Raw genomic sequence first — 11,931 nt, forward strand, 5'->3', positions numbered from 1 at the left:
TCGAAGTGATACTAAATGTATATAGCTTAGGTTGTGAACAAGAAGATTAGATTTTAGGTGTACTTGTTATTATCAACAGAACAGTGATTTATCAATAACCAGCCAAAGGTATGTATATACACACGGGAAACATGTTTAGGCGTTCCCACCCATAATCCATTCGTCTCTCCCTTTCTCAGTTTATCTAACATTGGAATCTCCCCAGCTGCTTTTTCAGTTACAATCAAGCGGTAGAAAATCAACAGAAAACTTGTTCCAGAACTTCTTTCAAGTTTTCTGTCATTTCACACTGCACTAAACCAGATTGGCAGGGGTGCTGCTGTCCCAGTTGTTTTATGGACGAAAGTTGGAGTTGGAACCTAAATTTGGACCCAAGGAGATATCCTTCTTAAAGTAAACCAACTAGCCAGCGGATCAATCTGTTGACAAGGACAGAAATCTCAGAGATATAAGATTTACCATCGGAAACTCTGAGTCTTCATTCCTACCAGATTTATGCCGGTAATGGCTGAAAAAATAAAGATCTTCTCAAACCATGGAAATAGATCCTTCCTTGGTTATGGGGTACAGTTTAAATAAGACTGGAGATAGATCAGACCTAACAAAATAAATGCTGTAAAGAAGGGAAGGGAATATCAAAAACAACAATTCCTGCTTATTTCTATTTGATGAAACCCATGTTTCGTGCAATCCAGGCAAGCCGATATGAACTAGATGAACAGCCATGTAACCTGGGTGGTCAACTTATATTAATTTAAACTCAGCTGACTGTAGATTACAACTCGGTCAATAAGAAAGGAAACTAAGAAATTCATGAAATTTAAAACCTACCTGAAGTCATTCAGTGCAAAAACTATTAATGATTTTCAATCCTTTATCTAGAAAATAGAGAGTCGTTGCAGCAAGGTCATCAAAAATTGATTCTGATAAGCTTGTCATTGCAGCTATATATACAGAACACTTCAATATCGACCCTAGACTGAGAGCACACATCACCTCAAATCAATCCGTAAATCACGGGATACCCCAACTAAAAACAGTCAAATAAACTACACAAAAACAGGATAACAAAAAGGAAAAGAATGGTTCAGTACAGTTGAGACTATGATGAATAAATTTCAATCTCAACATTCCTCACTCAAACTTTTCGGACTCCAATGGAAGACCTAGCTCTTCTGGCACGGCCTCGATAGGCTTCGGCATGTTTTCGCAGTAGTCTTGCTGATGGGCATGCTCTTCTCGAGTTGTACGAAGTCGCCAACCTTGAATCGGTTATCTGGGTCGTGAGATTGGTACTTCTTCTTCTTCCTGACCCTCCACTTGTATTTTGGCTGGGGCGCAAGCCGCACTACCTCGACTGAAACTGTCTTGTCATTGGTGACACAGACTACTCTCCCTTGCAACGATTTCATGGCTCAAACTGAAGGGAGAGAAGAAGGCGGAGATGGCTTTGATGTTGAGAAGAACGAAGAGGGTTTGTTGAGCAGATGAACTGGTGTGGATCCATTAAGGAATGGAGAGCTTATGTTCAGAGAGTTCAATGGAGGAAGCTGAAGAAGGGAGGATGGATAAGTTAACACCATTGTGTATTTGTGTTTGGAGACTGGAGAGGGAGCGAGGAGCTCCTCTGTTTCTCTTTTATCTTTTGTGGATGAGAGGGGTGTGGGATTTATTAATGCGGGTGGGCCGTGGGCATGACAACTGATCAGTGGATCTTAGTAACTTTGTAAGATGTACGAATTGACCCACAACTGGGGCCCCGTCATCAACCCGGTCTGCATATAAAGGATCCGAGTTGGATTGGGAGTGTGGACTTGAAGCGAGCCTTATAACCCGATTATTTGTTAAAGAAATGGGTCAACGTTTAACAACATTTGGGTTCGGGCTGCCATTTCTCAGACTCAGGCCACTCAATAAACGAAATGGTTCATGAACTTTTATAATCGGATCCATAAGGTTAATTGTATAATGTTTGGTTTGAAAAATTAGTAATTTTAAAGAAAGTCAGTTAAATAAACCTGCTGAAAAAGGTGAATAATATCTATTAATATACTTTCTTTTAAATTTAAGAAATAAAATGGTGTATTTTATTTATTGCATATATATGTAGAAAATATTAGAATATGCTGTATATGCATATTTATAAATATAAAATAATTTAATTTTATAAAAATATTATATAACATTTTAAAAAGTCATTCTCCCTAAATATTATCATTATATCCATATTATATAACATAAAATAAATTTCTACGTAAGAATTCCTTGAAGTTGGATTAGATTACTATAATACCCTTCGTCCATTATGAAATGGCCCCTAACACTTATTGGCAAAAAGAGTTGGGTACAAACTCATGAGAGGTTTGATTTTGTCTTGTAGTGTATGTTTTAGGGCGATGAATCAAAGAGATGCATGAAAATTCATCCCAAACTAACAATCAAGAAGTAAAGAAAGAATAAATTAAAGGATCATGAGATGAGGAAAAGGATAGGGTTATCCGGCTACAGCCAACGTGTAACCACTTTAGTGGGTTTCCAATACCATCCATCTCCAAAGAAGATCCGGTTTTCCACCTGGCAAAACCCAGAAGATCCAGGCAAAGTATCAATTTTTCAAAATCTAAGCATACAAAACCATGCAAACAAGCAATCAAGGAAACTCATTTGTGCAGCATCAAAGGCAATGGCGTCTCTAGCAACCTTGGCCGCCGTACAACCCGTCGCTGTTAAGGGCCTCGGCGGAAGCTCCCTTACCGGGACCAAGCTCTCCGTCAAGCCATCTCGCCGCACCCTGGCAAGGACGAGCATTAGGTAACAACCCATTCAAAACCCAGTTGGTCAATCTTCCGACCGGGATCTTGTTCTGCAATTAAAACCAGATTTGATGCGCGGCGTCTCAACTGTTATATTGTATTCTACTTGAAATGCAGGTCCGGCGCAGTGGTGGCGAAGTACGGCGACAAGAGTGTCTACTTCGATTTGGAGGATTTGGGCAACACTACCGGGCAGTGGGATTTGTACGGCTCCGACGGCCCCTCACCATACAACCCCATTCAGGTTTTGCACACCTTCTCTATCCGCCATATCCCTTCTTCTGCTGGGGCTTCCAACAAACAGAAAGGGAACCCATTCGCATAGTTCTCAATCCATCTGATCCAACCATGCTGCACTCCTGGTGCACATGGAGATGGGGTTGGACCCATTAGGCCATTATTTGTGTGCCAGATCATACTCCCACTCCCAGCCATCTGCTGGTCATTTGGCTGCTTTAGTGCTTATGCATTCATCATCTTTGTATTAATGTCTGTGTTTGACACTACACTTAAAACAGTTTTCATGGATTATTCTCAAATATATAATTCTACTAATAAACCCTTCTTTTTTATGGAAATGCAGAGCAAGTTCTTTGAGACATTTGCTGCTCCTTTCACCAAGAGAGGATTGTTGCTCAAGTTCTTAATTTTGGGAGGTGCCTCCACCCTTGCTTACCTCAGTGCCACAGCTTCAGGGGACATACTACCCATCAAGAAGGGCCCACAACTACCACCTAAGCTCGGACCACGTGGAAAGATTTAAATTATTCACTGACCCCACTTTATTTTGTTGATATTTATCTTCTTTTGTTCGGAATGTAAGTATTCTTAAGCCTTCTCAAGACCAACCTCAGTGCTTGTTATTCAGAACCAGTGAAATTATACTATTATTATTGGGGAGGGACTTCAATTCTTATATTTAGTTTATACTTTACATAATTACATGTCGTCCATTCTTCTTTGTCAGCTCGAAATAGCAACCAACAGTCACGATGATTAGTTTTCTCTCATTGTTACAGTGTTAGTCAAACAACAGGTAAAAATTGAAGTGAGATGAAAATTTGGGAAACAAATAAAAAAAAAACTGAAAATACATGTTATCTGTGATAAGAAGCAGACTCAGGCCACTCAATAGTCACATTTCCCTAACTACAATTGAAACAAGACAGATTCCAGTTGTAGTTGAAAAGCTCCTTTTGGTTTTGAGTCTAACCATTTACATTTGGAATTCCAAGCTCCCAATTCTTTTCTCTCTCACATCTTCTCTCCTATATTTCTCTCATTTCCTCCTTTTCTTTGTCTTCCTTATCTATGTTTATTTTTAGTGACGAGCTGTTGGGCTTTTTAAGGCACCCAAGGACTCAAGGTAGGAATGTTTCTTTGGTAAAATGTTGGCAGGTTTGCTCCACTTTGCATTGTCATCTGTCAAGTACTCCTCTAGATTTTCAGATGAATCGTTCGTTTGTTCAGATTCTATTGGGTCCAGATGCCAACCCATGAAATCCGATAGTGTCATTGAAACGGGTGCTTCCCTAGAATTCAATTTCTCCATCTCTTCCCCGGGGCTTGAGAACCGCACCGGCGTCCCTGGTGTTGTCTCTGTTGCAGATTTTCTGTTTGACTCTATTAGTGATGGATTCCGGGCGACTGAATCTGCGTAGAGAACGTCTTCAATTCGGGACATGATTGTATATGCCAAACTTTCCAGTATCCTTGAGTAGCTCTCTAGAACTGACTGTCCCACATCCTGTAATTTCAGCAACAGTGCTTTGAGCTCGTATCGAATTGGGAAACAGGAAAAAGGAAAAGTTATGATCTTTCAATCTTCAACCCTTACCTTGTTGTATTGGATCTTGCTTATGTCAAGTGTGGATTGTGGGATGCCTGGGAATCTCTGCTTAAGTAGGATTAAGATACTCTCTGCTCTCTCCTCAAAGAGCTCCCTCTTCTCTAAGCTCACTGCTGAACTCCAAGAAGATTTTCCATCTTTGTTCATCTTCCTCTTCCATATTACAATCGATGCCTCAATCCTGTCCTTCAGGTCAAGAATCTTGTGCTCTGTTGACAGGTCCAAAGTCGAGAGGAACTGCACAGGATCAAAGTATTCGACTGTAATACTTCGATAAATCGAGTCACCAAGGCTTGCTCTCCCATTCTAAATGTAAATGAGAAAGACAAATCAGTGAAGTTATTAGAGTTCTGCAGGAAAAAGTTTATATGAACTTTCTCCATGTTTTACCTTGGGAAGAGATTCGATGTAGTTCTCGGGGACTCCCATTTCTGCTATAACCTGAGCATTTATAGCCATTGCCGCTTTTAACACTTGGTTCACAGACTCCTTCTGAGATTGCAACCATTTTCTTGTTGCCTCAGAGAGCCCATTTGGGGGGACCCTAACAGTTGGCAGCCACCATTTGTCATCTTTCCTCACGCCGCTTCCTTTCTCAGCGTCGGAAGCATCTCTGGACACATACCAGAACTCATTCTGGTCTTTGAAATTATCTAGATACTCCTGTTCATTTAAGCCCAACGTAAGATGCAAACAAAAAACAATTTAATCCATATGGAAAGGTTTTACTCAAATACTTACAATAAGCATGGCATCCAGCTTGCGCAGGGCAGGAATATTCATAAGTAGATCGGTTCGTTGGCGAGTCACCATTATCTATTGAATCAAGAAAATCTTGAGGCAGTGAGGTGGAAGGTTTACATCTATTATGATATCATATAAGAGAGAGAGAGAGAGAGAGAGAGAGAGAGAGAGAGAGACCTCCATGGTCGTCCCATCCTTGGCTTTCTGTTGGGAAGGAACAAATTCAACAATGTGATCAGTGACAGATAAAAGCCAACCAATTTCTCTTCTCCACCTTGCTTTCCTCTCAGCAGACATGGGTTCCAATCGCCATTGCTCCCCAAAGACAGAAGCTGCATAAAATTAGGAAAAAATAGAAAAAGAAGAAAAAAGAATTAGCAAGCAATTAGAATTGCCATAATTGGATCGGATGCCATTTTGAAGCAAGAAATCCTAAGGCTATTATGCCCCAGTCTCAAATAAATAAAGAGATTTTGGATTTTCTGCATGATTTTTGCCAAACTAGAATCAAATGGGTCTAGTACCATGAAGAAACAGTCAACCAATGAACCATCAGCCTGTCACAAACTTTAGGCTCATTAAGTTATATCCAAGAGCTGTTACGTATTCTCCTGAAAACAAATAAAGTTTTGCTTTATCTGGAAAAAAAAAATATTAAAGCACCTGCAAGGTTGGTAATGGCATTGGATAAAGCCAGGGCTGAAGAAACACCTTTCCCTCCTCCTGACATATCTTCACCCAATAGAAGCTTGGCAAACCTTTCTTTCATTAGTTCCGTATCTGAAATAAACCCACCAAAAAGAAGAAAATTTTTAATGAAGTTCTAAAATGGTTTACAGGATTTGATTAATCTTTGAAACAAAGGGTCAAGAAACTCAGTGTCACCACTAGAGATATGAAACTAATGGAAAATTTTGGATTCATATGTCAACTGTTCATTTCAGAAATAGGGTTGGGTGTGGATTTGATGCACAGCACATGGGTTCACAAAATCTATGGAGATTGGAGGATAAATCCTAAATTCATAATTGACTTAAACCAGATTTGAGTTGCACATATAATTTTATCAATTAAACCATAATATGTTATGCTGTTAAAATGTAAAAATTATGGTATCAAGCTGCTACTTCTCATGTTCTTAGCTAATGATATTGGTAGAAATATGAGAATTCCTGAACTTAGCATAATTTGTCCAAAATGGAACGTGATATTCAAAGGTCAAGCATAGCGCAAGGAGAATGGAGAAACAAAATACTGTAACTTGCCTGAGGGAACCTTGTCTTTGCTTTGGGGGGGAGTTGCACCTCCTTCCTTACTGAAGCGTGACTTGGGCTCAGTGGAGCGACTAAGTGCGGATCCGATCTGTTGGCGTCCCAACGGGCAATCCGGATTTCTTGATCCCTGACTTCTAAACTGTAGTTTCTCATCCATGGATCCACCATTGGTACTTTCAAGGATCATGCTATGTGTCTGACGTCCTGAATCCTCAACCAGTCCTCGGAAGTTAAAGGACTGTGACCTTTGAATGGTTAGGTCCCGCTTAAGAGTTCGAATCATTGTATATACTCAAGCAATGGCTTTAGGGAAAGAACAAGGAACAGGAGAACATAAAAGCATTCTCAGTCAAGCTCAACAGAGATAATAACAGAATATTACAACCTATTGGTGTTGGTGGAGAGAACTATTGTTATCATCAATTTAGAAAAGAAATGGAGAAAGAGGAGAAACCTGTCTCCCTAGTGTGGAGCTAGATTTGAAGGAAAACTAGAACAGGAGACTAGCTTTCTCTTCTTTTTCCCTGAGTTGGACAATTATGTTCAACTCTGTAGAGATGTTGTTTCAATGGGTTTTTCTTGTTCTCTTGTGCCCAAGGAACGTGGGGTGCATGTTTTGACAAAGAAAAGGAGAGGTGGTTTGCGAGAGGTGGTGAATAAACGAGGGTGATTATTTCTGTTTGGTTCATTTTAAGGGTGTGGAGAGGATTGAACGGTTGAGCTTTTGCTTTTAAGGGTCAAAGCTTGCAGAAAGCCCGGGAAGGCATGAAAGGAAAACCACCTCTCTCTCTCTCTCTCTAAAATGTATAAAAATAGCAGCTGCTAATTTGGGCGGGTAAATTATAAGCTAAAAAGAGCAACCGAACAATTTACAAACAGAGAGGAAAGGAAGCAAAAAGAGCAGAAGCTAAAGAAAAATAAATAACAGAGTTCAACTACTTGCACGCATTAAACCCAGATCTCAACCGGTGATGATGTTAAAATGTGATTACTTCATAAAATATACCTTTACTATTAACAAGGTGGACTTTATCAATCATGTCTTTTATTATACAGGGGATACACCATAGATTTTGCCTGAAGAAACTTCAAAATTCAAGTTTTTTTTTTTCTGAAAATTATAAAATTCTTCATTCTCTCCTTCTGAGAATAGTCCTGATCTCACAAAGTCACAAGTCATAACCTCCCTTTCTTTCATCTCCATGATTAAACTACCCTTGAACAAAATCCATTAGTATTCTTCATTGATGTGGAAACTGAAAACCACTGTTTATTATGGTTTCTTTTTACCAAATCTCTATTTTGTTAAAAGTATTTACTAGAGTGTATTGGCTACATTTGGGAAGAGTGAAAATATAAATATGTTCAACCTGGATAAAATGGGCTGAGCAAAAAAGGAGTGTCAACAAGTTCTCATTGTGTTAGAGATTGGAGTTGTTGGTCTATTTTTCTATCAGCGGCAGGCCAGGGAAGATAGATAGCGTGACACTAGCAAAACAAATAATGTGAAGTCATTGGGCAAAAACAGTTGGATTGAAACGCTCAAAAACTCAACTACGGCTGTTGGACTAGCCGTCGGTTATGATCCACGGCCCTCCCTCCATGTATTTCTGGCCCCTGACCTAAGGTGGGGCTACAGAGGGCGGATTCAGTCCTCACAAAATTGTATTTACACCATTTTCAGCCCTTTTCAGCCGTGCATTGGGAATATTTTTATACTTGTATCTTTTTATTTATTGGGAAACGTTCCCAATGCATGGCTGAGCACAATTTTAATAAACAGTGCTTAAAAAACAATTTTAAGCACCAAATCCGATTTCGGGACTACAACAAATCAACAATGCATCAAATCCGAACTCGAATTCAGTCCTTAAAAAACATTGCTCACACCATACTCACAGCCACTTGCGGCTGTGTGTTGGCAATATCCCATCAGATCCAGGGCTATTCCCATGGGTGTAGCTGATTTGTCCGCAGATTGAAACTTTTTTATTTTTTTAACTTGCCCTCTATTTTCATTTATTTTTTTGTTAGTACTCGAGAAATCGACTTGGGTGCTCACAAGACTCTGCTCACACTGTTCGCAATCACTTGCAGCATATCATTGAGAATATTTCTCCATGAAACTGATCTCAGTGTTGGAAGCTTTGTGCCCTATTTTCTTAGGATTTTGATGGTAGTCAAGTATTTGGTGGACAACGCATGATGCCTTCCTTAAAACTACAACTTTGGATTATTCAATCTAAATGTTATTCAAATAATAAAAATTTAACATTAAAAATAAAATATTACTTAAATATTTCAATAACTAAATATCTTAAATAACAAACTATTAAAATTAATATTTTAAATATTTACTGAATAACTTTCAATTACAATACATAGATTAAGATTTTAAATATTTAGTTAAATAACTAAATATTTTAAATGACAAAATATTTAACATAACTAGATCTTAAATACTTAAAATGAAAAAATTATGAATATTTTAAAATTTAAATAATGATATTATTTCAATAAATAAATAACTAATTTATTTTAGAAAATAACTTTCAAAAAAATAATGTTTATTAATAAAAATTTTAAAACTTACTCTATATTTATTATATATTTATATACTAAAATTAATATTTATTGTATTTCAATAATTATTTATTATTTTCTCTTATAAATATATTTTCAATAATCGTGTATAAATCTATTTTTGTTTAGTTATTTAATATAGCATAATCAATAATTATTGGAGTTTAAACTACCATTATTTAGCTTTTTAAATTTAATTTATTGTGTATTTTTGCTATACATTTTTAACAATTATTGGAGATTAAACTATTGTTCATGAGTTGGTTCGGTTTAGTTGTAAGTTGTTTTTCCAACCAAATCAACCTAGTCAGGTTGGGGAGTTTTTTTTTTTTTTTTGGAAAAAGGTAAAGTAATATTTATTGAGAAAGAGATACACACAGGAGGTTGAGATCAGTCCCAGAATAGGTTGATTGATCTAAACAACAAATACACGAACCATCAAGAAACAAAAAATAATACATCTAACACATTACAGTTTCTAAAATTTGTAGTCACAGACAACCAAGAAATCAGCTTGCCCAGTAACTTGTGAGTTAAGTCCTCCAGACTTAGCAGAAAACAGGCAGTGGATGCACAAATGATTAGTGGATTTAGCACTGCTATCACACGAACTACAAGACAAGTCTGAAACCTAGATTCCCCTTCTCACAAGATTCTCCTTAGAAAGGCCACTATTTAGAGCCGTAGTCCAAACTGGTTAGGTTGGGGAGTTGGTCACTCAAGTTACATCGGTTTGAGTCAATTTTCGGTTTGGTCGGCCTGTTTGAAAGATTTAAAATTAAAAATTTAAATTTAAATTTTATAAAAATCACTGTGGCATTATTATAAATAAATAAATTTGTGATCTAAAATATTTTAACCTAGGAAATATTGGAATTTTTTCATTTTCTTGTATTAAAAAATATATTTAAAATATAAAATATTAATATATATTTCTGATCGGGTCATTCGATTTTAGTCAATTTACAAATGGCTAAAGAGAAACTAATCCAACTCATTCGGGTTAGGAAATTGTTGAACCAAAGCCGATTGGAAATACTAGAAATCGGGTTAGTCAATTTCATTAGTTTGATTAGGAATGGCAACAGGGCAAGTGGGGACGAGGAGCCTCTCCCCATCCCCGTCTCCATGGGGATTCCCACTCCACATGATTCTTTATAATGTCAACCATTATGTTTTTATTTTTATTTTATTTAAAAAATAAAAAAATAATAATTAAAATTTACAATCCTATTAGAAAAGATTCAAACATATTCAACCATATTTTTTAAAATATTAACATATAAATATATGTATACATATATACATATATTAACAAGAATCCCATGGGACGGGGATCGGGGTCCCCACGAGGCAGGGAGTGCTCTTCCCATCCCCACCAACAGAGATGAAAATTTCCCCGTCTCCGTTCCAGTGGAAAGAAAATCATCCCAATACCTATCTCATTTGGGGCGGGTCCTCATGGGGATTGGGGAAATGGGGAAATTGTCATCCCTAAGTTTGATAAACAACCCTATTTAAACTTAATTATTGTTATTTTTATATTGTAAAAAAAAATTAAAAGTAGTATATAAAAATATAAATGATTATTAATTATTATATAAAACAATTGTATACTTTTATATGTTTCTATTATTTATCTTTAACTTAACAAATCCCGCACAGGTCTCCTAGTATCGTATAAAACTTAGGAAGTTGGGGGTTGTTGCTTTTGTAGAACTTTTCCACATGACACATCAATCCAATCAGTACCTTGTTAGTCTTTTTTGGTTAAAAAAAAAGGGAGAAAGACGGTTCAGCTCAGGGTCAGAATTTTGGTAAAAAAAATCTCAGAATTGATGCCAATTCATGGGCGGGCGTTGGTGCATATAATGTGGGTTATTGCCATTTTGAATGTTTATAGCTCTTCAGTGGAAATCAAAAATCTGCATTGGGCCTGTCCGTACTCCATAAAAAAAAATATCCAATGCAATTACTCTTTTACCCTACACCCAAGTTCCAAGGTAACGTGTCATGTTCAAGAAGGTTCCCAATACCCCAAATTTTTTCGATGTGTTGAGACTCCAGGCCCTCCTATAAAAATCATCATCAAAACATTTTATCTCACCCATTAAAACAAAATAAGTAAAACTGGGTAGGCCACATGAAAACCCTGTTTGTTGGGGTTTAAATCATTTTGTATTACTTTTCTCATATATGTTTTTCTTTATTCCCCACCCTTCTTAATCCCTTCAATTTGCAACATATCACTTCTTCTCATAGGTATTATACATGGTCTTTCACGCAGGTGAATAAACCATCTTAATTGCTTTTTCACATTTTATCACCTGTTGAAGCTACTCCAGATTTTTTAAATGATTTAATTCTTGCTCCTACCATTTTTAGTTTTTCCATTCAGCATATGCAATTGGTTAATGGTGAAATAAGCAGATTTTTTAAATGATTTCATTCTTGCTCCTACCATTTTTCTATCACCACTAAGGATCTACAGATCGCGTGTAACCAAACGAATGAATATGCTAGTTTTCCAAGATTGGTTAATGGTGAAATGAGCTCCCCTATCGCATAAAACTCTAGATGATGGTGAAATGAGACCCCAAAATAAAATCCAATATCATGATCACCTAAGCTGTCCCCAACTACATAGGAGAATACGACAGACTACATG

At 37.1% G+C, this 11,931-nt stretch overlaps 2 protein-coding genes and 1 pseudogene across 4 annotated transcripts; 1 reads left to right on the top strand and 2 right to left on the bottom strand.

The window, feature by feature from the left end:
* Window positions 1-842: 842 nt before the first annotated feature.
* Window positions 843-1,953, bottom strand: LOC148842643 (small ribosomal subunit protein uS17c pseudogene; annotated as a pseudogene). Its single transcript, XR_016103580.1, has one exon. The product of XR_016103580.1 is annotated as a small ribosomal subunit protein uS17c pseudogene (transcript).
* Window positions 1,954-2,579: 626 nt separating this feature from the next.
* On the top strand, window positions 2,580-3,729 carry LOC148842644 (photosystem I reaction center subunit VI-2, chloroplastic-like). The gene is made up of 3 exons (XM_088958922.1): window positions 2,580-2,811; window positions 2,931-3,057; window positions 3,397-3,729. Exons 1-3 carry the CDS (start codon window positions 2,684-2,686, stop codon window positions 3,574-3,576), a joined length of 435 nt encoding a protein of 144 aa, XP_088815048.1. The 5' UTR covers window positions 2,580-2,683; the 3' UTR covers window positions 3,577-3,729.
* Window positions 3,730-3,787: 58 nt separating this feature from the next.
* Window positions 3,788-7,342, bottom strand: LOC148842645 (rop guanine nucleotide exchange factor 9-like). Of its 2 annotated transcripts, none has more exons than XM_088958920.1 (7): window positions 6,672-7,342; window positions 6,070-6,186; window positions 5,584-5,738; window positions 5,404-5,478; window positions 5,053-5,325; window positions 4,651-4,968; window positions 3,788-4,560 (listed from the first exon to the last, which is right to left on the bottom strand). In XM_088958920.1, exons 1-7 carry the CDS (start codon window positions 6,961-6,963, stop codon window positions 4,135-4,137), a joined length of 1,656 nt encoding a protein of 551 aa, XP_088815046.1. In that variant the 5' UTR covers window positions 6,964-7,342; the 3' UTR covers window positions 3,788-4,134. The 2 variants fall into 2 exon arrangements, with proteins under 2 accessions (XP_088815046.1, XP_088815047.1); XM_088958921.1 differs by having other exon boundaries at window positions 4,651-4,899; window positions 6,672-7,338.
* Window positions 7,343-11,931: the final 4,589 nt, after the last annotated feature.

The sequence above is a fragment of the Nelumbo lutea genome, chromosome 8 (genome assembly GCF_056320005.1).
Source record: "Nelumbo lutea isolate HS-2025 chromosome 8, American lotus-T2T, whole genome shotgun sequence".
Taxonomy (NCBI): Eukaryota; Viridiplantae; Streptophyta; class Magnoliopsida; order Proteales; family Nelumbonaceae; genus Nelumbo; species Nelumbo lutea.

What these genes read in the sequence shown, in the direction of transcription:
- LOC148842644 (XM_088958922.1), top strand. Translation starts at nt 2,684, where the DNA reads ATGGCGTCTCTAGCAACCTTGGCCGCCGTACAACCCGTCGCTGTTAAG. An exon ending in CTGGCAAGGACGAGCATTAG is followed by an intron (nt 2,812 to 2,930) that starts GTAACAACCCAT and finishes CTTGAAATGCAG; the next exon opens with GTCCGGCGCAGTGGTGGCGA. An exon ending in CACCATACAACCCCATTCAG is followed by an intron (nt 3,058 to 3,396) that starts GTTTTGCACACC and finishes ATGGAAATGCAG; the next exon opens with AGCAAGTTCTTTGAGACATT.
- LOC148842645 (XM_088958920.1), bottom strand. Translation starts at nt 6,963, where the DNA reads ATGATTCGAACTCTTAAGCGGGACCTAACCATTCAAAGGTCACAGTCC. An exon ending in TGCCATTACCAACCTTGCAG is followed by an intron (nt 5,739 to 6,069) that starts GTGCTTTAATAT and finishes AATTTTATGCAG; the next exon opens with CTTCTGTCTTTGGGGAGCAA. An exon ending in AGCTGGATGCCATGCTTATT is followed by an intron (nt 5,326 to 5,403) that starts GTAAGTATTTGA and finishes TTAAATGAACAG; the next exon opens with GAGTATCTAGATAATTTCAA.